The sequence below is a fragment of the Falco punctatus genome (assembly GCF_963210335.1).
Source record: "Falco punctatus genome assembly, chromosome: 17".
Lineage (NCBI taxonomy): Eukaryota > Metazoa > Chordata > Aves > Falconiformes > Falconidae > Falco > Falco punctatus.
The window spans coordinates 3,321,405-3,344,148 of NC_137597.1; the positions used below are offsets into that span (position 1 = coordinate 3,321,405).

At 51.0% G+C, this 22,744-nt stretch overlaps 3 protein-coding genes across 11 annotated transcripts in view; 2 read left to right on the forward strand and 1 right to left on the reverse strand.

Annotated features, from left to right (window-relative positions):
- Positions 1 to 12,569, forward strand: part of SRPK1 (SRSF protein kinase 1) — a 28,287-nt gene extending 15,718 nt beyond the window's left edge. For all 3 annotated transcript variants that reach the window (XM_080367244.1, XM_080367242.1, XM_080367243.1), the window contains 10 exons: positions 1,136 to 1,242; positions 1,937 to 2,102; positions 3,133 to 3,158; positions 3,650 to 3,863; positions 4,152 to 4,577; positions 5,966 to 6,066; positions 6,973 to 7,080; positions 8,484 to 8,553; positions 9,100 to 9,192; positions 10,072 to 12,569. In XM_080367244.1, the coding sequence (XP_080223370.1) occupies positions 1,136 to 1,242; positions 1,937 to 2,102; positions 3,133 to 3,158; positions 3,650 to 3,863; positions 4,152 to 4,577; positions 5,966 to 6,066; positions 6,973 to 7,080; positions 8,484 to 8,553; positions 9,100 to 9,192; positions 10,072 to 10,256 (1,496 nt within the window). In that variant the 3' untranslated portion in view covers positions 10,257 to 12,569. The remainder of the gene's footprint in view (positions 1 to 1,135; positions 1,243 to 1,936; positions 2,103 to 3,132; positions 3,159 to 3,649; positions 3,864 to 4,151; positions 4,578 to 5,965; positions 6,067 to 6,972; positions 7,081 to 8,483; positions 8,554 to 9,099; positions 9,193 to 10,071) is intronic.
- Positions 10,765 to 17,238, reverse strand: LHFPL5 (LHFPL tetraspan subfamily member 5; the record flags this gene model as incomplete). Of its 2 annotated transcripts, none has more annotated exons than XM_080367302.1 (4): positions 10,765 to 13,682; positions 13,930 to 13,962; positions 14,241 to 14,477; positions 16,827 to 17,238. In XM_080367302.1, the coding sequence occupies 3 exons, from the start codon at positions 17,236 to 17,238 to the stop codon at positions 13,946 to 13,948; spliced, it is 666 nt and encodes a 221-aa protein (XP_080223428.1). In that variant the 3' UTR covers positions 10,765 to 13,682; positions 13,930 to 13,945. The 2 variants fall into 2 exon arrangements, with proteins under 2 accessions (XP_080223428.1, XP_080223429.1); XM_080367303.1 differs by lacking the exon at positions 16,827 to 17,238 and adding an exon at positions 15,156 to 15,916.
- A 266-nt stretch (positions 17,239 to 17,504) lies between these two features.
- On the forward strand, positions 17,505 to 22,105 carry CLPS (colipase; the record flags this gene model as incomplete). 6 transcript variants are annotated; one of them, XM_080367295.1, is made up of 6 exons in its annotated part: positions 17,926 to 18,013; positions 18,281 to 18,371; positions 19,522 to 19,711; positions 19,826 to 19,960; positions 20,548 to 20,670; positions 20,745 to 22,105. In XM_080367295.1, 5 exons carry the CDS (start codon positions 18,328 to 18,330, stop codon positions 20,871 to 20,873), a joined length of 621 nt encoding a protein of 206 aa, XP_080223421.1. In that variant the 3' UTR covers positions 20,874 to 22,105. The 6 variants fall into 6 exon arrangements, 5 of the variants coding, with proteins under 5 accessions (XP_080223419.1, XP_080223420.1, XP_080223421.1 ...); XM_080367296.1 differs by lacking the exon at positions 17,926 to 18,013 and adding an exon at positions 18,154 to 18,167; XM_080367293.1 differs by lacking the exon at positions 19,522 to 19,711 and having other exon boundaries at positions 17,505 to 18,013.
- Positions 22,106 to 22,744: the final 639 nt, after the last annotated feature.

Consider the following 22,744-nt stretch of genomic DNA (forward strand, 5'->3'; position numbering starts at 1 on the left):
CAGCGTGGTGGTAACCTCTTATTTAAGCAAAGCAGTACAAAATTTTAAGATCGCTAATGAAAAAAAACCATGCAGTCTGTAACTTGATAATAAGGGTGTTTTCTAGTTAGGGAAGCATTTTACCTTGGACTTTTATCAATGTTGTTAGGATGTGTGAAGTGTATTGCTTTGAAAATACGCTGTTGTTCTGTGAACGCCCTTCTAGTAAGCAGTGATTTGTGCAAAGTCCTAATAATACACCCTTAACATCTGAAATTTATAGAGTTTTGTGCATGTTTCTGCTTTGCAGTACCTTGAATTTTATTTCAGCAAGAATTAAGAGGGTGCTTGAGAGAACTGAGCTGTAGGTTATACACATTTTAACACTCTTAGAAAACAATAGCCCCATAATGAGTTTCCTCTATTTTTTCTGATACCTAGCACTGAGTGTTGTCTTGATCTTATATTTCTTTTGCTGTTGTGAAACACATGCATGCTTTCTGCCAGTGTAGAACAAAAGCAGCCTAATAAACTCCTAGAAGTTTGGCTTCTAAAGCAAACGTGCAATACTAAATATGTCACTAAAGTGACTGTAGCTGTTGAGATCTTACAGACAAAAAGCAGATAATGTAAATATTGTTGAAGTCCAGGCTTGTCAAAAGTTTGTTTTGCTGGTAAAGAAGCAAGGAAGGGCAGAGAAAGTAACTTAATTGTTCTGAAATTAATGACTTATGAAATGGAAATTTTATTATCTTTTCAGTTAATGCTGGTACAGAGAGATCTGGCATTGAGTTTTCCTTGGGGCAAGAGCCTACGCTGTTCCAAAATGCACCTTGTTGGCTTGAAGCTGTTTCAATACTAGCTGGAAATACTGATGCGTGCTTGCTTGTGTAACTGGCTTCCACCCAAAGCAGGAGTTTGCTATTTTTGCCCTAACCAACTCCATTCCTTTTTATTTTAGGTTTGGGATAATGACACCGATGTGTGGGATAGGATGGTGCTGTTAAGGAAGGCAGCTTCTCTAAGCTGTGTCAGAAGGAAGAGGGTTTTTCACTATAAAGCGCTTAACTGGTATGGATTTCTTTTGATCCTCAGTCTTGGGAATTCAGGGCTCCTTGATTCAGGGTGTCCGCCTTTTTCCTTGACTGAGTTACAGATATCTGTATGGTGTTTGAAGTTCTAGGGCATCATCTCCTGAAGTGGATCATCAAGTCAAATTATCAGGGGCTTCCGCTCCCTTGCGTCAAAAAGATCATCAAACAGGTAAACCCTAGTTCTGACTGCACTGTTCCCCTGGACCCAGCGAGAACTCTTTCAATGATCTTTCTCAGATCCAAGAAAACAAAAGTTAGAAGTCAGTGATGTATCTCATGCAACGAAATCATTCTTGGGTTAATATTGCCTTTCTCTACTGCAAAAACTTTCTGCTACGGATATTTATTTTCTGACACTTAAACCATAATGGGAAGCTGGCTTTGCTTTTAACCTCTTCTTACCCTGGTTATTCCTCATAAGTGCAAGTTTTTTGTTTGTTTTTTTTTTTCTTAATCAAGTCACAGTAAGTACAGCGCTCAGTGATGGGAAGAGCAAGAGAAACCTGTTCTTCCTGCTGGATGGTTGCCCAAGAAGAAACATTGTTCTGCGTGTGAGGTGGAGGGAAGGAGGAAAGCAGGATTTTATTGTAGGGTATTAACTTGCCACAGTTGAAAAATCTAACCTTAACTTATGAGGGTAAAGAGACAATATTTTAAATTCATAGGTATAATCTGTATGCAAATCTATATTTTCTGGAACTGAGTAGTAACAACTGATCACATTAACTCTAATTTGTATTCTCAAACACTGAAGTCCTTTAGATTGACTAATTATCCTATGCAATTTTGCATTTTCCCTTCACTCTCAGCTTGCTTATTCTTTGCTTTTTCTAATGATTGATTTCCTTCTGTCCTGTCTGCAGGTTCTTCAGGGTCTGGATTACTTGCACACAAAATGTCGAATCATTCATACAGATATTAAACCTGAGAACATTCTTCTCTGCGTTAACGACCAGTATATACGCAGGCTGGCTGCAGAAGCAACAGAGTGGCAGAGATCTGGGGCTCCCCCACCATCTGGCTCTGCAGGTGCTGCTTTTCCTGAAAATTGGTGCTATTTCCCCCCACACCCCCCAAATCATCACTAATCTCACTAGGGAAAACCTCCTGAGTACAGTGGAACAATAATGCAAGTCAGCTCTGAAAAGCCAAGTGTAAATTGTGACGTTAGTGATAAGTTGTAACTCAAAGATGATGGGGAAGGCAGTTGTTTATATAAGAAAAATGGAGGATACACACATGCTGGCACCTGCTTTTAAATCAGCTGCACTGGTAAAGTAGGGCGGTCTCCTACAGCACACTGCAGAAATGCTAATGCACTCAGTACAGTGCTGGAGTGAAGATGTGGTGAGGCACTTCTCACATTTTCTTCAGCAGTTAATTTCCTTTTGTTGCGTGGTGCTGGAAATGCGTTTCATGAACCTCTCAACAAGATGATTTACCTGGCGTCAGTTTGCAGAAGTTTGAAAGCCTTGTGGCAGAAATAGCTTCCTTCATGTGCTAACTGACCTAAAGATCTGAGAGCAAATTCTCTCTTGTTCCTAGTTCCTCATTTTCATCCTCAGAATATCCATCTGTACCAGTGTGTAGTTTTCAAGAACTACTGCAGTGTGTATTGGAAGGCTGTCTGTCATCATCTGACAACACCAGCATTTAGCTGAGCCCGTCATAGCATAGCAGAGCTTAGGGAAGCTGCCTTAACTTTGGTATTTTAATGCTTTGGTTTGCATTTTCTGTTCTGTAAGATGTATAATACATGCAGTAAATGAAGCTGTACAGCAGGAAGTGTAAGTCTTTGATAATCAGTCAAGCAAGTCTGCTATGTGTGATTTTAATTATGTATTTATTTACTCATTTCATGTTTTTCTCGATTTTTTTTTTTTTTTTAATTATTCTGGCTGTACTTTTGTAGAGAAATAAGCCTTCAAAATAACATTTGCCAATATCTTTAAAATGCTGTTACCAAACCACACAGGAAAAAGCTTATCTTCAGATAAGAAGGCAGTTGCAGTTTCTTAATATGAACATACTAATTTCCTGATCTTCCTTTCCCTTTCAGTAAGCACTGCACCACAGCCAAAACCAGTAAGTGTAATAGTTTTTGTGCGTAAGTATATATCTACTTATAGTATCTACTGCATCGTAGTGCAGTCAGCAGTAAGGGAAAGCAGCCTTATATCAGAAGGAAAAGTGTGATTTGTGTTTGTCATACATAGGCATGGGGTTCATGCTGTCTTGGAGATACAAGGAGTATTAGCTCATGTATCTCCAGAGTGCGTAGTCTTTTTGGTGGTCCCGAGATCTGTTGTGAAGGTGACTGTTGTCTGTGGCGTCTGAGATCCTTCATTTGGCGAATGCTGTAGGTTTCTCAGGTCAGGACAGATGTGCACTAGTAAGAGCCATAGACAACTGCTCCAAAAACCTTAATAACTGCTTTTCATTTTGGAGAACAGCTGTCTCTAGAGTTTTCATCCCAGACTGCTTCCTCAGCTCTTAAATAAATTAAAACTAGACATGTCTTGGAGCTACTGAAATACGAGATGCTAAGTCCAATTTCTCTGCTTGTTTATGTGTAGGCTGACAAAATGTCAAAGAATAAGAAGAAGAAGTTGAAAAAGAAGCAGAAACGGCAGGCTGAGTTGTTAGAGAAGCGAATGCAAGAGATAGAGGAAATGGAGAAGGAAGCAAGCCCAGGGCAGACACAGCCTGAAGAGGAAGAGGAAGCTCAGAGCCCTCTGGAAATGCTTATAAAAGTTAGTCCACCGGAGGAAAATGTCAGCAAAAAGACAGGTATGGACCTGAAGTATTGCTGAAGCAGCACAGCGTTGTCCTTTTACTCGTGCTGGCATGAGTAGAGTGAGCACCTTTAGCAGAGGTGGCCTGTTGTTGTAACCTGTTTGCATTGCGCTCTACCAACCCAAAGAGGCTAGGCAGTTTCTTACTAACAAGCTGAATTAATGAATGATTGTGTTTGGTTACGTTTTGAGAACTGCCTACTTCCGAGGGCTCCCTTGAACAGCTTCAGCTATTACTCTGTTGAGATATATTCTGCTCTCTTCTTCTTTTCCCCCCTTCCAGCTGAAGTCGTTGTACAAGAGCCATCTGTTCTAATGGAAAGCAGCGTAGAAAAATGCGTACCAGAAATAAACTGCAACGGAGTGATACAAATGACGGACTTCCCAGACTCCGGCAATCAAGGGTCTGTGCGACTTGAGGATGACCTTCACAATGCCAATGACTGTGGCGATCACCCTCGTACGCAGAAGGAGAACTTCCATAGTTGTAATTACAGCCAGCGTAACGGTGAAGCGGAGAACAGGCCTCAAGAAGCAATGTCGGACTCGTTCGTGCCCTTAGTTTCGGAAGATTCCATGGTGTGTCAGCCCACCTCCAATGAAGAACGATCTTTCAATGAGCAGGAGATTAACCATTTGCAAGAAAGCATCCGGACAGAGATACCGTCGGAGGACGAGAATGAGAATAATAGCCCGTCAGACAACAAAGGTATAAGAGGAGCCCTGGAAGAAAGGGCTCTGTTCTCCTTTGTGTGGGAGAGTTGTGTTACGACGCTTCATCAGAGTATTAATAGAAACCTGAATTTTGTAGGCTGGAGTGATCAGAACCACCTGCCTGAGACTCTTCCTGCCAGGAGTAATTAACCTGACAGTCCTACTCTGAGACATACACTGTTTGTAGCTTCCAGTTACAGTTGTACCTGAGTTTTGACTATTGCATAATATCCCGCTTTTTAAAAGTACCTGTACATCTGTTTTTCAGTATAGGAACTCCTTTGTATCAAGTGTTGCACATGTGATTTGCATTAACAGTTAGAAATTAAGTCTAAAAATTGTCACTGGCTGTTAAATTATGAGTTGAGTACTACTCAGTGTGTTCTGATAGTTTTATTTTTATCATGGGGCATGGGTAACTCCTCTCAGTTACTTGAGATGAGTAAATGCGTTTCCACAACTGGAAATGCAGCCATTCTAAAGCAAAGCTTATACTGTGTAGGGAAAAAAAAAAAAGATGCCTTTGTTTAAATATGGTTTGTTTCAGGGAGAAAAAACTGGAAGTCTTGTAGTTTGGGAGAATATAAGACAATCAATAGTTTAAACTGCAGTTTAAATGCATTCCAGTGTGTGTGTGTTAAAAACTTGAATCAATTGATAAACTTTCTGCTTGGAGGAGGGAGAAACTAACGTTTGTACTTCTTTTCTAAAAAAATCCTGTAGCATTTTTTGGCAGGGTATTGCTGGGGAGTTACATGGATGAAAAGTAGCCAGTGAGATTTAAAGATTTTGAAACCTGAACCGCATTTAGTTGAATGCACCTGCTAGATTACTAGGTGTATTTTGCTTCTCACAGCCCTCTCCCAAATTGCTTTAGACCTACAGCTGGATGTAATTTAGTGACTTGGTATTTTTGCTCTCTGCTGTGTCATTAAGGTTTTCTCAATGTATACTTTAGCTCTTGTAACTGTCTGTGTTGCAGCAGTGAGTGATGGCTCTGTCAAAAGATGCTATAATAGGTGAACTCTCTTTCAAAGATTTAGGAGGACTTGAGGGTTGAGAGAGGCTTGTTTTGTTGCTGGCAATGCCCTTATTTAAAAAGCTTGGTTAGATATAGACAGACTGTTTAAGGCTGGGAAACAGTCGCTAATTGCATACGCTTACTTGTCCTTCTGCTTTGTAACACCAGTCGGGTGTTAATGGTGGTATCTCTGCTGTTGATAGCGCGGGCTGCTGGGTTTTATACCTAGGTTTCAGGGAGGGAAAAGTTCTGATCCATAAGCAAAACCCCTTCCTGGGTAGGGAGAGGGTGCTGGGATTTGGATGACAGATGGTGACACTGGCCATGTAGCTTTAATCAGCTGTTGTACATGTTGCCTCTAGGAAAATCAACTGCTGGGAATTTCCTTCTTAATCCTCTTGAGCCCAAGAATGCAGATAAGCTCAAAGTGAAGATAGCTGACCTAGGAAATGCCTGCTGGGTGGTAAGTTTACAATCTTTTCACATTGACTGTTTAAACCTGCTAATTCGTTCACAGTATGCCAAGATGGGAAAGGATCTGCAAAATAAATTCTTGGGCCTGCTTGGGAAAGTAGTGGCAGTTTGAAGCTGTGTTTGGGGGGGGAAGAGAAGGGAGTGGAGACTCTAACGTGGGATTTCAGCCTGTGTTCTGGGTGCCTCTCGCTGGTCATGACATCACTTCTAATAGGCCTGTGAATGGTATCACATATAATGTGTAGAAATCTGCATATGTGAAACTTCTGAAGGAGTCTGGCTCTCCTGGAGAGAGTGAGTTGCAAACAACCGCTCTGATGTGCTAGTTTTGTGGTTCATTAGCTTGTCAAACCATTTCAGTGGATTCATGAGCACATGAAAGAGACTCAGAGTTTTATTCTTTGATGGCTGTGCTGCTTTTAAAGGTTTGACATTTCAAATAGAACAAGTGTCTGGTTTACTTGGCTTCTTAAATGGCAAAATACTTCCGATCTCATGGGGGAGATGAGGCTCAGGCTCAGAATTGCACACCAGGCTTGCAGCACCTGGCAGGGTGGTCTCTCTTACATTGGTCTTGCTTATCCACTTGAAGGTAGCTGTGTCGTGGCCTGTCTGTCGCGATCGGAGAGGGTGCAGCTTCTGAAACAGTCCTTCCTTACTCTATTTTTGTGGCTTGCTTTTCTCTAAATTGCTGGACTGTTTTACTTAAGTAGGAGCGTCTCACGTAGAGCAGTTAAACAGTACTTGTAGGAATATAAGGATATATTTAATGAGGATGTAAAATTCAGATTAAATGTAACAGGAATGGCTTTGATCTACTCTGGCCTTCCAGGCTGTTGATTCTCCTCTTATAAGCAGTCTCATAACTGTTTAGTAAAATATTTCTTCTGTTTAGCACAAGCACTTCACTGAAGACATCCAGACAAGACAGTATCGATCCTTGGAGGTGTTGATAGGGTCAGGGTATAACACCCCTGCTGACATCTGGAGCACAGCGTGCATGGTGAGTGCAATCATCTGGGGGATTTTAAACTGTTTCTGTAGGGCTTTCGGGGCAACTCAGGTGCTGCACACTCTGGACTGCCAAGTTACTAGCCTGGCCTGGCAAAAAAAACTTGCAGGTGTTCAGCCAACTTACAGACTTGCTGAATACCATGCTTCCATACCAAAATTTTTGGGGAGTTTTGGGTTTTTTTTAGTTGGTGGGGTTTTTTTTGGTTTGGTTTTTGGGTTGGTTTTTTTTTCTGTTTGCCACGTGTGGCTTTCCTTTTGAAAGTTTTGTTGTACAGCACTGGCAGATTTCAAATATGATTGTACATTGTCGTCATGCTTTCTGGAAAAACAAGACAACTATGCAATTCTGAAGACAAAAATCTTTCTATATAAAGAGCCTTTCTGCTGCATTCAGCACTGTTTCACAGATACCTTCAGTATATTTTCATATTTTAATTGTATGCATGCTCTGCATGTTTGGAATCCTTTTATAATCTGAGTAATGCTGAGATGAGGCTGTAGCTGTTCCCGTAATAGCTGGCAAATGTAGAATATGAGGATTAAAAAAAAATAATCAGTCTAGTCAGTTACTCAGTGTACCTCTTTGGTGTCTCCATTCTCTGTTTTCTACAAATCAGAGCTTGAGGTTTATATTTTAAACTTGGGAAATAGTGAGTAAAATAATTTCCGCTGTCTGGGAGAACAAGCTGAGATTTTGATGAATGTGGTGAAAGAGAATGCGGTAGGGTCATGCTGTCTCTGCAGAACGTGGGGCCAAAATGATACAGTGGTTACTCACGAGTCCTAATTTACTAGTTTGTCAACAGCAGTCCCTAAAAAAACCTAAGAATACAGAAAGTCAGAGGTACTGTTTTGAGTAAAAGTGAATATGTAATGGGTGAATGTCGTGGAATTTAGGAGCAGTGAGTTGAAATGAATAAAATATTTTTCTCATTTAAAACATTTTTGTATCTACAGACAAATGTTCAGGAATTAACTGTTTGGAAAATGTCTCATCTGAAATCTGGGGAGAGGGGAGAATCTTTCTGAAAAAACCCAAACAAACCCTAGAGTTTGGACATGACATCATTTTGCAAAATGCTGTTGAGGCAGAAGAGAGGCGAAGCGCATGAAATGCCTTAACTTTTTACAGTTTCACGCAAGCATACTGCATTACCCCGCGTTCCAGAATTCATCATAAGTATGTCTATGGTGTTGTTTAATGCAGTTGTTAAAATGTTGCAAAGTAATTGCACATCTTCAGATGGTAATGATGTACTGGAGTTTTGCAGGTTAATCTTCCAGCAGCTTTGCTTCTGGCCCACAGAGATATGCAAAAATCAATCTGCAGCACATCTGACGGTGTGCGAGATGTATTAAAGTGATTTAATGTGCTCATTTCTCTTTGTTTAGGCCTTTGAGTTAGCAACAGGAGATTATCTCTTTGAGCCTCATTCTGGGGAAGATTACTCACGGGATGAAGGTATGTTTGTCTAAGTCTCTTCCTTTTTTAAATGGGCCACGAAATACAGGTTGCTTCTTCAGGATGAGCCTTCTCTTACGAGTTAGCAATGCAAAGGCGCCTTCTTGCAAAAAGATTATTTACCCAACTTGGCACCAACTGTGCTCAAGCCTCTGCAGTAAAACACTGCAATAAAGTCCCTGTTCTTGTTCTGGTGTTTCCCATTCCTCTTACCGCTGGAGTCTGTCTTGCTTCTCAAACTGATCGTGCCTCAAATTGCCTTTACCTCTTTCCCCTTCCCCCTTGACTGGGGTCCCCAGCATAGGAAGGACATGGACCTTTCGGAATGGGTCCAGGAGAAGCCCCAAAAATTATGAGAGGGCTGGGACCACCTCTGTTGGGAGGACAGGCTGAGGAGCTGGGGTTGTTCCACCTGGGAGGAGAAGGCTCTGGGGAGACCTTACTGTGGCTTGGCAGTACTGAAAGGGGGCTTATAAGAAAGACGGGGACAGGCAGTTGTCTTGTGAGGATGTGTCTCATTGTCTTTTTCTTTTGAAAAAAATGCAGATCACATTGCATTGATCATAGAACTTCTGGGGAAAATACCTCGCAAGCTCATTTTGGCAGGAAAATATTCCAAGGAGTTTTTCACCAAAAAAGGTAAAAGGAGACAAAGCAAATGTCACTTATCCCCTCATCCCCTGCCCCAAATACACAAGAGTACCTTGCTGGAAATACTAATTAACAATAGATGCTGGCAAAGATGCCTCTTAAAGCCTTTCATAAAACAAAGGAAAGACTTAATCAGTAAAACAGCAGCTAAATATAAGACGTTCTTGTCTTAACTGCTAAAAGTATCCTACATCCTAGTACTTGGCATCCTGGTGTAGATCAAATACACCAGGTAGAAAAACAAGTCTGAAGAAATACCCGCAGTACTGATTTGGCTTTATTTAGCTGATCTTTGTCAACTAGAGGTGTTGACTCGCCTTTGAAGTTGTCTCTAGACAACTTTGTTCCATTTCTAGCATGCCAGTCACCTAAATAGTGCTTTGTATCCTGAGCCGTGTTGCTCAGGACACGTTATACCATTATCATAAAGCCCTGAATACCTCAGAAATGTACTGAGTCTCGAGAAGTTTTTGACCTAGTTTAATACTTCTTTATAAGACAAACGCGTTTTTGTTAGTAGTGTATTGCTTCCTCAAACATTGCTTCGTGTATTCCAAAGTCAACGGCACAGTGTTTATCTGCCATGTCAACTTGTATAATTTGCTGGTATTTGATCAGAAATAGCAGGAGGGGAAAAAAAGCCTTCAAGGAAGTACATTTCTAGAACAGTCTTCAAAAGCAGATAGAAAAGGGGTTTTAGTTTAATTTTATTTCTTCCTTCAGCACGCCCTACCGTTTTATGCTCCCTGCAGCCGGCTACTCCGAACAGTTTCTGAATTCAGTCTGTCTTGTGTAGCTCTTCAGCCTATTTTATTCAGCTGCTCTGGTCCCGTGTCTTGCACTTAACCTGTCTGTCTTGGTTTCCAGGTGATCTGAAGCACATCACCAAACTGAAGCCGTGGGGCCTTTTTGAAGTCTTGGTGGAAAAATACGAGTGGTCCCAAGATGAGGCAGCTGCATTCACAGACTTCTTATTACCTATGTTGGAGCTGATCCCGGAGAAACGAGCTACAGCAGCAGAGTGTCTCAGGCACCCCTGGCTTAACTCCTAGAGGCTTCAGCCCGATGCCACAGCACTACACTCTGGTTTACAGCATAGCGTACACGCACCCAGCTGCCCCTTCCCAGATCTGTTTTTTCCCTTGTTCATTTTCCGTGTGAAGTTCTTCCTTCACGGATTCCAAGATTTTAGATAAATCTAATCTGTTCTGCTGAGTTTGCTTGTGTGACTCGATGGGGACTCTCCTCAGCCAGTGGGCATCATCTGTGTTTTGCCTTGATTGGGCTTCGCCAAAGACTTAATTGACTAGAATATGAAGTTTTCCCTGAGTCTGCTCACTGTTACGCACCGTGTGTTACAGATGTGAGCTCGCCCTGTGCCCGCATAAGCTCTCTTAGCTAACCTTCAGCTCTCCTTTCTTCGTGGGGGGGGATGTGAAGATCTGAACGCCTCCTTATCTCCCTGACTCAGGAGTCGATTCCCTGCTGTTGATCCGGTAGCTAGCAATGGGGTGAGAAGTAACAGATGGCACCACGGTGGTGTTTAGTTCCTTGTTAGAGCAAAGACCTCAAAATCCTCCATCATTTTCTAGACGTCTACTGTATTCTTTGCTTTCCGGTCACATAACTTTTCTTTAGTTCTAGTTGCTTAAATCTTTTGTAAAGAGCTATTTAAGCCTAGGGTTTAGTATCCTTAATTTCTTTCTCCGAAGTGCCCTGCCTTTACTTTTTCCTTCCCTGTGCCCAGATAGTCAGAATAGTTTCTGGACTCGGTGACATTTTCTACTTTAATGCCTGCAACTAAAAGGTGATAAGCAAAAGCTGGAACTGACGGGATGCACGGTCTTCAGCAGACTGACGGGTGCACCCTTTGGCTGCAGAGGCAGCCTTGTTACAGGCAACTCTTTTAACATTTTAGTGAGCTGTTAAGTTTTTTGGTTCTTACCCCTTACTGGCACTTTTTTGCCTTGCTTGAAGCAGTTGCTGTGTCTGTGAGAGACTGGCTTTCACTGATGCAGTCTACTCTGGCTCTTAATTTTTGACCATTCACTTTCTTCCCAGGAAAAGGGCGGCAGGGGCTGTATCACAGCCATGCTATAGCCCGTGACTTTCAAAATCAACACTTGAAGGCCCAGTGTACAGATTTCTTTTCCCTTAACTTGCTTCAGGTGCTGGCCTTCAGAAATAACTTCCCTGGAAGGGACTGCCTTTTATTTTCTGGGCCGTTAGCACAAGGAGAGCTAGCAGAAGTGGAAGAGAACTGACTTTTCCATGTAGATACTGGATTAGAAGCTGTTTCTAGAGTTACCCCAAATGAAAATGTTCTGTGGGGTTTCTACATAAACTTCTCAGAGGCGGTTGGATATAATGAGTAGATGGGTTAATTTTTAATTAAAAGTTAAATCACTGTGGCATTTGATAGTTTTATGATGGCTTCTTCTAGACTTGCACATCCTGTTACAGATGCAGTGCATCCTACTCTACTCTAAAGCGAGATTTGGCAGCGCTGAGACTTCAGAGGCACTTCCTTACCCCGGACCAAACAGGCCTTTTGGATTCCTGGTGGCTCTCAGAGGACAGAAGTCGCTGCAGGAGCGCGCTGGAGGCCACACAGATGCTATCTGAGACGATGACGTTGCCAAAGCTGCCAAGACCGCTGTTAACATGTCACTCCTGTATGTGTGTTTGGAAATCCTGGTTCGTAAGGGTCGTTCCTTCATAACCCTTGGCGTCATTTAATCCACTTGAAAAGAGTTTCTCTGGTCCAGTGCCTGATTGGGCTTATTAATGCAAATCCTGCTGCATGTTCTTTTAGGGGTAGATCAGGTTCTCTCTGCATATAATCTAAAATTAAAGGAAGGTAACATACCAAGAGTTTTAAACTGCTGATTTGACTTTTTTTTTCCCCCCTTTCATCTGGAGTTTTCCAGTTGCGTGTCACTTCCGTCCCTGCAGACAGGACTGGGTTCCAAAATACCTACTGTCTACATACTGTGAAGATATATTAGCAGGGCAAAACCAATTTCTGTTGTCTTGAAAGCTCACCCGGTCCTGTGCGCTTGAGGCTGGCTGATGAAAACTTTTCCTAGAAGGGGTCTGTCTGCACGCTTCGACTCTGAGAGCTCCTTCCCTTCCCTCTGCCTCCCGAGTGGAGGAGGAGGTTGTGACCATGATGGCCAAGGCTAGACTCAGCTTGTCAGTTGAAGACCTGGAGAAGGAGCTGTCAGGATTCAGTCTTGTACCGTGTGCTCATCCACTTGGGGTTTGTTAAAATTTCCAAATTGCCGTAAAGTGCTCACACTAAAGGATTTGTACTTGCTGTGTCAGTCTAAAACCTGAAGGAAAATACATTTTTATTCTTTCTACTTGGGTGCTTTGTCTTTTTTTCTTTGTGAAAGCCGTACAATAAACAGATTATTTAATAACTGAGCCCTATTCCTTATATATTCCCTCTGTAAGTCTGTTCTTTCTGAGCTAGTGGCCCATTGATTCCATTTTCTTTGCTAGTGAGCACTGGGATCTCCAGAATGAGACACAGGGAGATGGTGCAGCTGAAGATTTTGCTGTTGGTATTGTGATGTATTTTAAAAAGGGGAGAAGAGTAGTCAATAGTAGGACAAATCTGCTGGAATTTTTCTGTTCTAAAAGATGTTCTCAAAGTCTGTTGTGCGTCTGCTGTGTTAACAACCTCGCAAAAAGTGTTTGGGGAGCGTAAAACTGGACGGTGCTTGTTAGAACTGAATTGAATGTGCTGCGGGAACCCAGAAAATTAGAGCCCAGTAGAGATGAAAAATGGTAACACAGGCTAATTTGGGGGTTTTGTGACCAGGTAAGAGCCGGACAGGATGACTTGCTGCTTTGTCTTCTGCACAAGTGTGCCAAAGGCTGCTGCAGATGGGTGTTGGATGTGATGAGGAATGATGGCTCCGGGGGATTAATTGGGTGGTGGAGCGTGCTGCTGCCTGGCCCCATCTGCTGCAGTCTGCGGGTACCGGTACAGGGCTGCTGTGGCCCTGCTTCTGTTCCTCCCCCTGAAAAATGCCCTTTTTCCAAGGTTGTGTTTGGTTATTGTTGCCCGGAGTGGAAAGCTGAGTCATGGCTTTGCTGGGAATTGGCTGTGTCACGGTGTCTTAAAGGACAAGGGCAGTCAGGGATGTGGCAGAGGACGTCCCCTGCCCCAAGGAGACTAGCACAAAATCCAAAACACTAACACTTTTTTTTTTTATTATTCAGAAGTAATTTCCTTGAAAGAAGATGTACAAACCCAAGAAGCAGCAAATCACTATCCCTCCCCTTCCCTTCCCCCCAAAAAATCCTGTGTCCACTTTGGGCTATTTCTATCCAATAAACTCGGTGCGAGCTGACGGTGGCCCCTTTGGTGAACGGTTGTAGAAAATCCACAGAAGTTGGTAAGTGTAAAGTTCCTGGAAAAGTCACTTTAAAGTGAAGGGCTGATGGAGGAAGAGCTCTCAGTGATCCTGGGAACAGAAAGAATAGGTCAGATGTTACCAAATAGAGTGTGACTTCCAATTTTAAGCTTTTTTTTTTTTTTTTTTTGGTCACTAGGCAAGGATTTGTTTTTCTATTTTCTGGAGGCAAAGTGAAGTATTTCCCCTTTAATCACAAAAAAAAAAGGGGGGGACTATAGCACCAAAATTTATAGTCAGTCCTTCAGTAATTAAAATCTAACGTGTGCTGGGAAGAATCACCATGGGCATCACTTACGTGGTGATCAGCTCTGTCAGTCCTCACCCTCTTCTGTAAAACAAAAAGATAATTGCAGTGTTAATAGCGTATGGTGGAAAACTGAGGATGCAGGTGTGTTTTCTAGGTTTATTTTCAAAAAGGGGTAAAAAAATAAATAAAAACAGGATGGGGAGAAAGCCCAGGTGTGTGAGATGCAGCCCGGCTCAGTTTGGCATCTGTGGCCAGCGCCAGCTCTCCTACTCTCCCGCTGGAGGAAGCCACCATCTTCCCAAATAACACGAATCCGTTGCTGGGTGGAGAGGCCCTGCAGCAGCCCTAGGTGCTTTTACCTGTATTTTCCACTTTAAAATCAGATGGGAGGAGGTTGTCCTGCCGGTTCCCCAACACGAAGGCCAGGAAGGAAAGGATGAGGGCGTCGAGGATGCCGATGATGCAGAGGATGTATGCCCAGCGCACAGTGCAGGCGCCCAGCGTGTACTTGTCCGTCTTGTCCCCACACATGCGTTTCACCTCGCTCGAGTCCCAGCCGTCGGGGTAGATCAGGCAGCCGATCATCAGCCCGGTAGCTGCGGGGAGAGGGAGATGTTACAGCGGCTGCGAGCTACCGAGCCCGGCTGGCGTGCGGAGATGGGGAGCGGAGGAGCACGGCCACACCGTGCTGCAAAGGGATAAACCACCACGGGCCGGCTAACCAGGCTTGGAGCAGCCCTGTGGTTGCCCATCACGCATGGGCTCAGCTCCGCTCCCATGGCGGAGCAGGATGCGGCACGCTGCCTGCCCACCGGCTCAGGGCAAGGCTCCCAGTCAAGGACATGCTGCAGCAGCATCTCCATCCTTGCGTTGCCCAGGCAACATCTCTCCTGCCTCCGCATCCCGGGCCACGTGGCTCCAAAGAAATATTTTCTCCAAGCAAAACCCGAATGGGTGCAGCCTGCGCGAGGTGGAGACCCTCACCGGCACCCTGCGTGTAGCTGGATTTCAGCGTGTGGTAGAGCTGCCATCGGCTGCAGCTTTGCCAACAGATTATTCTGCTTGTTCAGCTGTGGTGGTTCCAGCCCGGCCGGCAGCCACCAGCTCCTCCCGCAGTATTCCAGCCCCGGCACACGCAGCCAGGTCCCCGGCACAGCGCCTGTGCAGCTTTGCTGCGGGAGCTGCACCAGGCTCAGCACCAGCTGCCCAAGGGCTGAAGCTGCCAAGCAGCTCCCATCCCAAAATCTCCAAAGTGCTTTTCCTTCCACACACACCCAGAGAAACCCCTGCGTTTGCTGGATGAGAAGAATGACGGGGCTGGGGAGGGAGAAGAGCCCAGCTCATCCACGAGGCTTTGGGATGTGACTCACGGAGGCTCTTCGCATCTTCCGCTGTTACGGGAGTCACTGGTCCTTCACGTGTTCTTGTGCGGGTGTGAAGCCCTGAAACACCCCCGTGGTGGGAGCCCTGGACAAGCACACGCATGTCCCTGCCCATCTTGGACGTCGCAGCCTCCTGCAGCAGCAGCAAGATGCTCCCTGCCCCACGCCGGTGCCTTTTCTCCATCTCTGGGTGCTCGGTCGACCAGAAAACACTCTGGGGCAGCTGCCTTGTGCTTTGTCCATGGTTTTTTCCCCTTGGCTTGGGGATGGGAGAGCAGCAAGGCCAGCGGGCAGCCTCCTATGTCTGCAGGGAGCATTTCTCTTCGTTGAGGAGCAGCTGGTTTCTCCTGTATTTAATTACTCTTCGCTGTAGCTAAGGAAGAGGAGGGGCGCACAGAAATGGGGGAAGCCGGGAAGGAATCACTTCTCCCATGAAAACACACCCTGGTGCAAAGGCCAGAAGATGGATCCTCTCGTCGCCTGCCCCCTCTGTACAATAACTCCCAGAAATGCAGCAGCACCTGCCCAGTGGCAGCTCAAAAGCTCCCGAGAGCCCGTTTGAGGTGGAGAAAGTGGGCTGCTGGGGATGGGTCAGGCTCATCCGTGGGGCTGGAGCTGCCGGTGCTGGGTTTCTCTCCCCCATCCAGCACAAAATCGTATGTACAAGCCCCAGATACGACAGCAAAGCCTTTCCCTGCTCTGCTCCCTGGGGAGGCTGAGCTGCCCCAAGCCTCTTATCTAAATCTTTGCTTGAGCCCCGCTGCTTTAGCTGGGAACTGGAGCAACCCCGATGCCGTAGCTGTCCTCCCGGGGGGTGTCAGCCGGGGGGTCCCTGCCGGGGGGGCACCCGGGGGCTGCGGCTGGTGCCGGCATGAATGATTCAGGAGCAGCAAAGGGCTGGGTTGGGTTTCAGCTGAGGCTTCGACTGCAGGAGCTGGGTTACCGGGTATCTCGGGTGTCTCGCAGTGTTGGGGGAGGGATGGGGAAGGCTGGAGATGTGCAGGGATGAGCAGAGAAACAGGAGAATGTGGGTGATGGTACCAAGTGCTACTACGGTCAGTCCCGTCCTCCTGTTCTACCTCCCCAGTACATCATCTGCTGGGCTCAGGGAGTTACCAAAATCACCCAGCAATTGTAATCACTGTCTCCCTGCCTCGTTCCCACAGGATCCCGAACGCGGCAGGGAGCCCCGTGCCCCGGCCCTGCGGCATGCGGTGCTCTTGGACCGATGCTCTGAAGCTGCACCGTGGAGCTGAGCAGGAGCGATGGCCAGAGGAAACCTCCCCCAGGTAAGCGGGGACGGGCCGTGGCTGGGCTGTTGGTGCCGCGTGGTGCAGCAGCAGCAGCAGTGCACGGGGGAGAGCGTCGCCAACGTGCAGCGAGTCCGCTGGGTCTCAGCTGCTCCAACAAGGCTTTGCTTACTGCCAGCTCCCCACTGGTAACCAGTAAGGGGGAGCAAATGGGACACAGAGGTTATGCTGGTGCCCCTTGCCTGGCCAGCCCCCGCATGGTGGAGTCAACAGGGGGGCAGAGAGGGGGAAGCAGCCCCTGGGCCCCGCTCACCTGCTGCCAGCTGCATCCAGGCACAGACTTTATAGACGGTGGCTGCGTTGCAGAAGAAGAAGAGGCTGAAGCAGAGGATGGTGCCGATGATGAGGAAGGTGGAGACGCCTACGAAGAACATGGCAGTTTTGAAGGCGCTGGAGGGGATGGTGCCGAAGTCGAGGGGGCTGCCCTTGCAGATGAGCTCGCCGGTCAGCGCGTTGCCGATGCAGTAGGAGAAGAGGCCGAAGTAGCCGGCCTGCGGCGTGTCGATGCTGTCGCCGATCCAGTAGGGCTGGATGAAGGTCACCACCATCAGGATGGAGAAGCAGAGCGTGAAGAGGGCCCAGAGCACCCCCATGGCCCGCGCGTTCCGCACGTAGTTGGTGTGGTAGATCCGCGCCGCCTCCTGCGCCGGCAGCAGCTTGGGCATGGCGGGGGCACCGGCCCGGGACCCCCGGACCCCCGACCCCCGGTACCGGCCCCGCGCCTTGCCCCGCCCCGCCCCGCCCCGGAGCGGCGGCCCCGCCCGCCCCGGTAACGAAGGAGCCGGGGAGGGACCCGGGAGGAGCCGGCGCGACCCCCCCCGCCGCTGGGGTGGGAGCGGGAGGAGCCGGGCGGAGCGGCTCGGGGTAGGACCTGGAATCCCGGGATGTGCCCCCGGGATGGGACCTGCCCGCCTCGGGATGGGACCCCGGGATGTGCTGCCGGGGTGGGACCTGTGTCCTCGGGATGGGACCCCGGGATGTGCCCCCGGGATGGGACCTGCCCGCCTCGGGATGGGACCCCGGGATGTGCCCCCGGGATGGGACCTGTGTCCTCGGGATGGGACCCCGGGATGTGCCGCCGGGGTGGGACCTGCCCGCCTCGGGTTGGGACCCCGGGATGTGCCCCCGGGATGGGACCTGTGTCCTCGGGATGGGACCCCGGGATGTGCCGCCGGGGTGGGACCTGTGTCCTCGGGATGGGACCCCGGGACGGGACCTGCGCCCGCGGGATGGGATCCCGGGATGTGCCGCCAGGATGGGACCTGCCCGCCCCGGGATGAGACCTGTGTCCTCGGGATGGGGTCCCGGGATGGGACATGGGCCCCCGGGATGTGCCCCCGGGATGGGACCTGCCCGCCTCGGGATGGGACCCCGAGATGTACCTCCGGGGTGGGACCTGTGTCCTCGGGATGGAACCCCGGAATGGGACCTGCGCCCCCGGTATGTGCCTCTGAGTTGTGCCGCCAGGATGGGACCTGCCCACCCCGGGATGGGACCTGTGTCCTCGGGATGGGATCCCGGGATGTGCCGCTGGGATGGGACCTGCCCGCCTCGGGATGGGACCTGTATCCTCGGGATGGGACCTGCACCCCCGGTATGTGCCTCTGAGTTGTGCCTCCAGGATGGGACCTATGCTCCCGGGATGTGCCTCTGGGATGGGACCTGTACCCCCAGGACACACCCCTGGGATGCACCCTGTGTCCCCAGGATGCACCTCTGGGATGGGACCTGTGTCCTCGAGATAAGCCTCTGGGATGGACCCTCTGTCTCCGGAATGTGCCGCAGGGATGCACCCCTGGTATGTGTCCCAAGGGTATGCCCTCTATCCCGGGCATGCTCCCTGGGGATGCACCCTGTGTCCCCACCGCAAGCCCTAGGACGCACCCTGGGACGTGCCCAGTGCCTGTGGGATGAGGCCCGTGTGGGATCTGCCCTGGGATGTGCCCTGTGCCCCTGAGCTGTGCTCCGGGATGCACCCTGTGCCCTCTGGGCATCGCTGTGTGCCCCGGGATGTGCCGTGCATCCCCAGGACATGTGTCAGGATGTGCCTGCGCTGCACCGTGCACTTGGATGTGTCCCAGGATGTCCCCAGGGTGCACCTCGGGATGCTCCCCAGGATGTGTCATGTGCCTCAGGATGTGTCCCAGATGCTGTGCCACCTCAGCTGTGCCCCTCCGCCCTCCCAGCTGGTATCACCAGGGTCTTCCCCCCCTGGAGTAGGGTGCATGGGGTACAGCATCATTGGCGTGGGGGGCTGCGTGCCCCTGGACCCCCCTGTCAGCTCTAGGGCTGGCTGGGGCTGCAGGCAGGGAGGGGACTGTCCCCACAGCCCCGCTGCAGAAAGGGACGTGGCTCATCCTGCTGCCAGCGGAGCCTGGGCAGCCCCAGAGGGACCCAACGTGCTGTGGGCGCTCACAGCCACCTCGGGGCTGTTCTCCAGGAGCCACATCTGCCCCACATCCCGGGGGACCGCAGCGGCTCCGCTCCCGCCGACGGGCCTGGGTGCCATGTGCCAGCATGACAGTCACCCCGCAGCCAGCGCCAGCCTCAGCGTCACCCGCGCGGGCGCCGAAGGCCAGGGCTGCCGGGGCGTTAATCATTGCCAAGGGCAGCCGGGCTGCCGCGGGTGAGAGAAGCCAGGCCGTTCCCAGGGCTGCTCTCCTTTCATCCCCCGCATCCCCCGAGCACCGAGACACAGAGGGAATAGGTGGCAGGGCAGGGTGAGGTGGTGGCCCATGGGCTGGGGACACCAGCAGGCTCCGGAGTGCCGAGCGAGACCGGCGGGATGCTGGCAGGGGGGTGGGCTTGCTCCTGCCACACTTCGGGCTTTCTCAAGTGGGTTTCTTGGTGTCTGTGGTCATGACGTTGGAGCGATGGAGGATGTGGGGGTGGGCGCTTTCCCGCAGAGCACAGCTCCCGTGCCACCGGCTCTTGCTTTGCCCGTGAAGCTGTCAGCAATGCCCAGCAAGGAGGGTGTCTCGGGGACCCCCAGCTCCATGGCTGCCCCCAGCCAGGGTGAAGGAGAGGAGGGAGGAGGGAAAAGCACAGGAGCACCATCGCTTTGTGTTCGCTTCAGCCGAAGGAGCCGCCAAAGGGCGGGTTGACATGGCTGGCGCGGGGCGGACGGGGCCTGGCAGGGTGGGCATTGCTGTTTCCCTGCCCCACGCGGGGCGTCGAGGCGCTGCCCCAGTGCCACGGGTTGGGCTGTGATAGGAGCAGCCACATCAGCTGATGGAGACGCCTGCTATAAAGCACCCGCCGGCGCGTGGCCGAGACACGAGCGAGCCCACCGTGGCCATGGCGCTGCCCCCCTGCCTGCTCCTGGCCCTGCTGCTGCTGGCCCCGGCTCTGCCCGCGCCCCACAAGCGGGGGCTCATCTTCAACTTGGTAAGGGGGACGCTCGCCCCGTCTTTGCCACAGCCGGGGGATGCCCCAAGTGGTGCAATGGGGGGTGCAGCGCATCGGGGGGTTGCAGGGGTCTGCGGCAGCAGCTCCATGGGGCAGCCCCAAGGGGGTGCAAAATTTACGGGGGCTGCAGAAACGGAGGCAGGCGGGGATGGTGTGCTGGGTTTTCTGGGGCTGAGGGGTCTCAGAGCCAGGGACAGCAGCTGCATAAAGGCATGGAAAAGCCTGGAAGCGGGATGAGACTGAAGGGCTCAGCTGCCTGTGTCAGCCAGGACCCCCTCCCTGGGGGGGTCGCAGGGAATGGGGCAGGGGGGATGCTATCCCTGCGGTGTCTCAGCCCTATTCCCATGAGCCCAGCAGAAAACAGCGCTTTGGCGGGCGGTATTTTGGGCCAAACCAAGGAAACGCTGCAGGGTGGGAGGCTCAAGCGTGCCCGCAGCGGTGCTAAGCCCCAGCCGAAAGGCACAGCTGGTGCCCCACACCCACCCAAGCCCCCCGGGCCCAGGGCTGGGTGGGGGGAGGGTAAGGGGGGATGGAGAGGGACCACTGACACCCACCTCGTGGCGCAGGACACCGGGGAGCTGTGCTTGCAGAGCGCCCAGTGCAAGAGCGGCTGCTGCCACCGGACCGGTGGCCTGAGCCTGGCCCGATGCGCACCAAAGGCGGCCGAGTTCCAGGAGTGCTCCCCGAAGGTACGTGCTCCCCTACTCCTGGGGGGGTCTGGGGGCACGTCCCCCATGCTGCACCCTGCCTTGGTTCCCCACAGAGCCTCTATGGAGTCTACTACAAGTGTCCCTGCGAGAGCGGCTTGACCTGCGACACCGATAGGACCATCGTGGGTTCCATCACCAACAGTGACTTCGGCACCTGCAAGGACCCCCGGGCCTTCTACTAGCTGTGGTGAAGAGACCCCCCCGGTGCCCCCCCCTGCTGCTCCTGCCTCCCTGCCTTTCCCCCTCCCCAGGGATGGCTGGACTGCCTGCACTGCCCTGGATGCAGGAAGGTTAAGTAAAGAGCATCTGCCGAGCCGCAAGCCGGCGTTTTCACTCGATGCATCATCCCTCCGTGCCAGGATGGGGCAGCAGGGCCAGAAGGTCCCAGAAAAAGCTGCAGAGACGCGATGGCTTTACCTATATGTGTGTGTGCGTCATATGCAATTGTACAGTAACCTGGGCCAGGCCAGCAGCCAGCCACGGGGGGAGCTCTGTGTGGGGGGAGTGTTAGCAAAGGGGGTGCAGGGGAGGGGAAGACGCAGCAGCCCCAGAATCTGAGGGAGGGGAGGGAATCGCAGGGGCCCCTTATGTGGCACCTCCACCAGCATCCCCTAGAGCAGCTTCTCCAGCTGCGCGAGGCGGGAGCTTTGGGATTTGGGATGGACCTGGGGCGAGGGGATGCTGGGAGCCCCCAGCAAGGGGGCAAATCCCCTTAACCCTGCCCCTAGGCTGCGGGGGGTGGGGGGTGATGCCCAGCTTGGAGCCAGGGTTTTGGGCATGGGGAGGGGGTGCAGCCATGCTGCGGGGGGGTGAGGAAGAGGAGGCAACCGCCTGGCAGAGCTGGGGGGGCAGCAGGAGCCAAGTGGGTCGCTGGAGGGGGGGGATTCTATGTGTTCCTATCCCTGGGGGTAGGACGAGCACCAGGAACCCACAGTGCTGCTCCCCACCACCCCAAGCACCCCACGGTACCTCTGCACTGGGGGGGGGCCGTGAGGGGGCCATGGGGGGCCAGAGGCCATACCTGGCTGCTGAGGATGCCCTGCAGGAAATTTTCTTTCCTGGACAAGGGTGACGAGCAGCTTGAGGACCTGTACCTGCAGAAACACCGGGGACACGGCTAGGAGGGTGGCACAGCCGGGGGGTCCCCATCGGGGGGGTGACACGGGGGGCAGTGTGGGGACAGAGCACCCCTGCAAGCTGGGCTTGGCAGAGCTGCAAGAGGGGGAAACGCTGACTTGGATTTTAATTTTAGATTTGTGGTGGGTGGCGAAGCCTTGAGGGTCTCGGTCTCCTTGGGGTGGTCCTGGCAGGAGGCCACCAGGTCCATGTCCCCATGGCTGCAGGATGAGGCCTGGGTGAAGGAGGAGATGGGGATGGGGACAGGGACAGCAGCCCCTCTGCTGCAGCAGACAGTACCCCCAGGCAGAGTGGGCAAGGGACACGGGGCAGGGGACACGGGGTCTCTCCCTGGCCTCACTGTCTGCACGGCATCCTCAGCCCCACACGCCAGTGGGGAGCATCCTGGAGAGGCTGGCATCACCCAGGTCGTATACTGGGGATACTGGCAGCCCTGCCTGCCCAGGGCCAGCCCCACCCAGGGCTTTGTGTCCTTGGCGTGGGCAGGATGCGGCCGAGGTCCTGGCTCCAGCTGTGCCAGCACCAGCAGAGGGCAGGCATGCCGTGCCCGCAGCCTGGGACCCCCCCAGCCCTGGGGACCCCCAGCCTCGCAGGGACCCCCCAACCTCAGGGGCAGCTCAGCCTTGGGGGGGGGGGGGGGGGCTGAAATGCACCTTGCCCCTCAGCCCTGACACCCCTTGAGCCCTGCTTTGGGGGTCACCCCCTCACCGGAGGAGGGGGATATGGAGGGGGGGGTGGCAGTGTGGCCCAACTGTTGGTGTATACGATGGGCATTTTGGGGCGTCCCCATTTTTAGGGTGTCCTTACGTTGGTAGGAGGAGGATGGGAGCACTGGAGGGTGGGATGGAGGTGGCTGTGCTGGGGAGGGGGGGGGGCACACATGAATGCCCCCCCCCCCCCATCTCAGCCCTATATT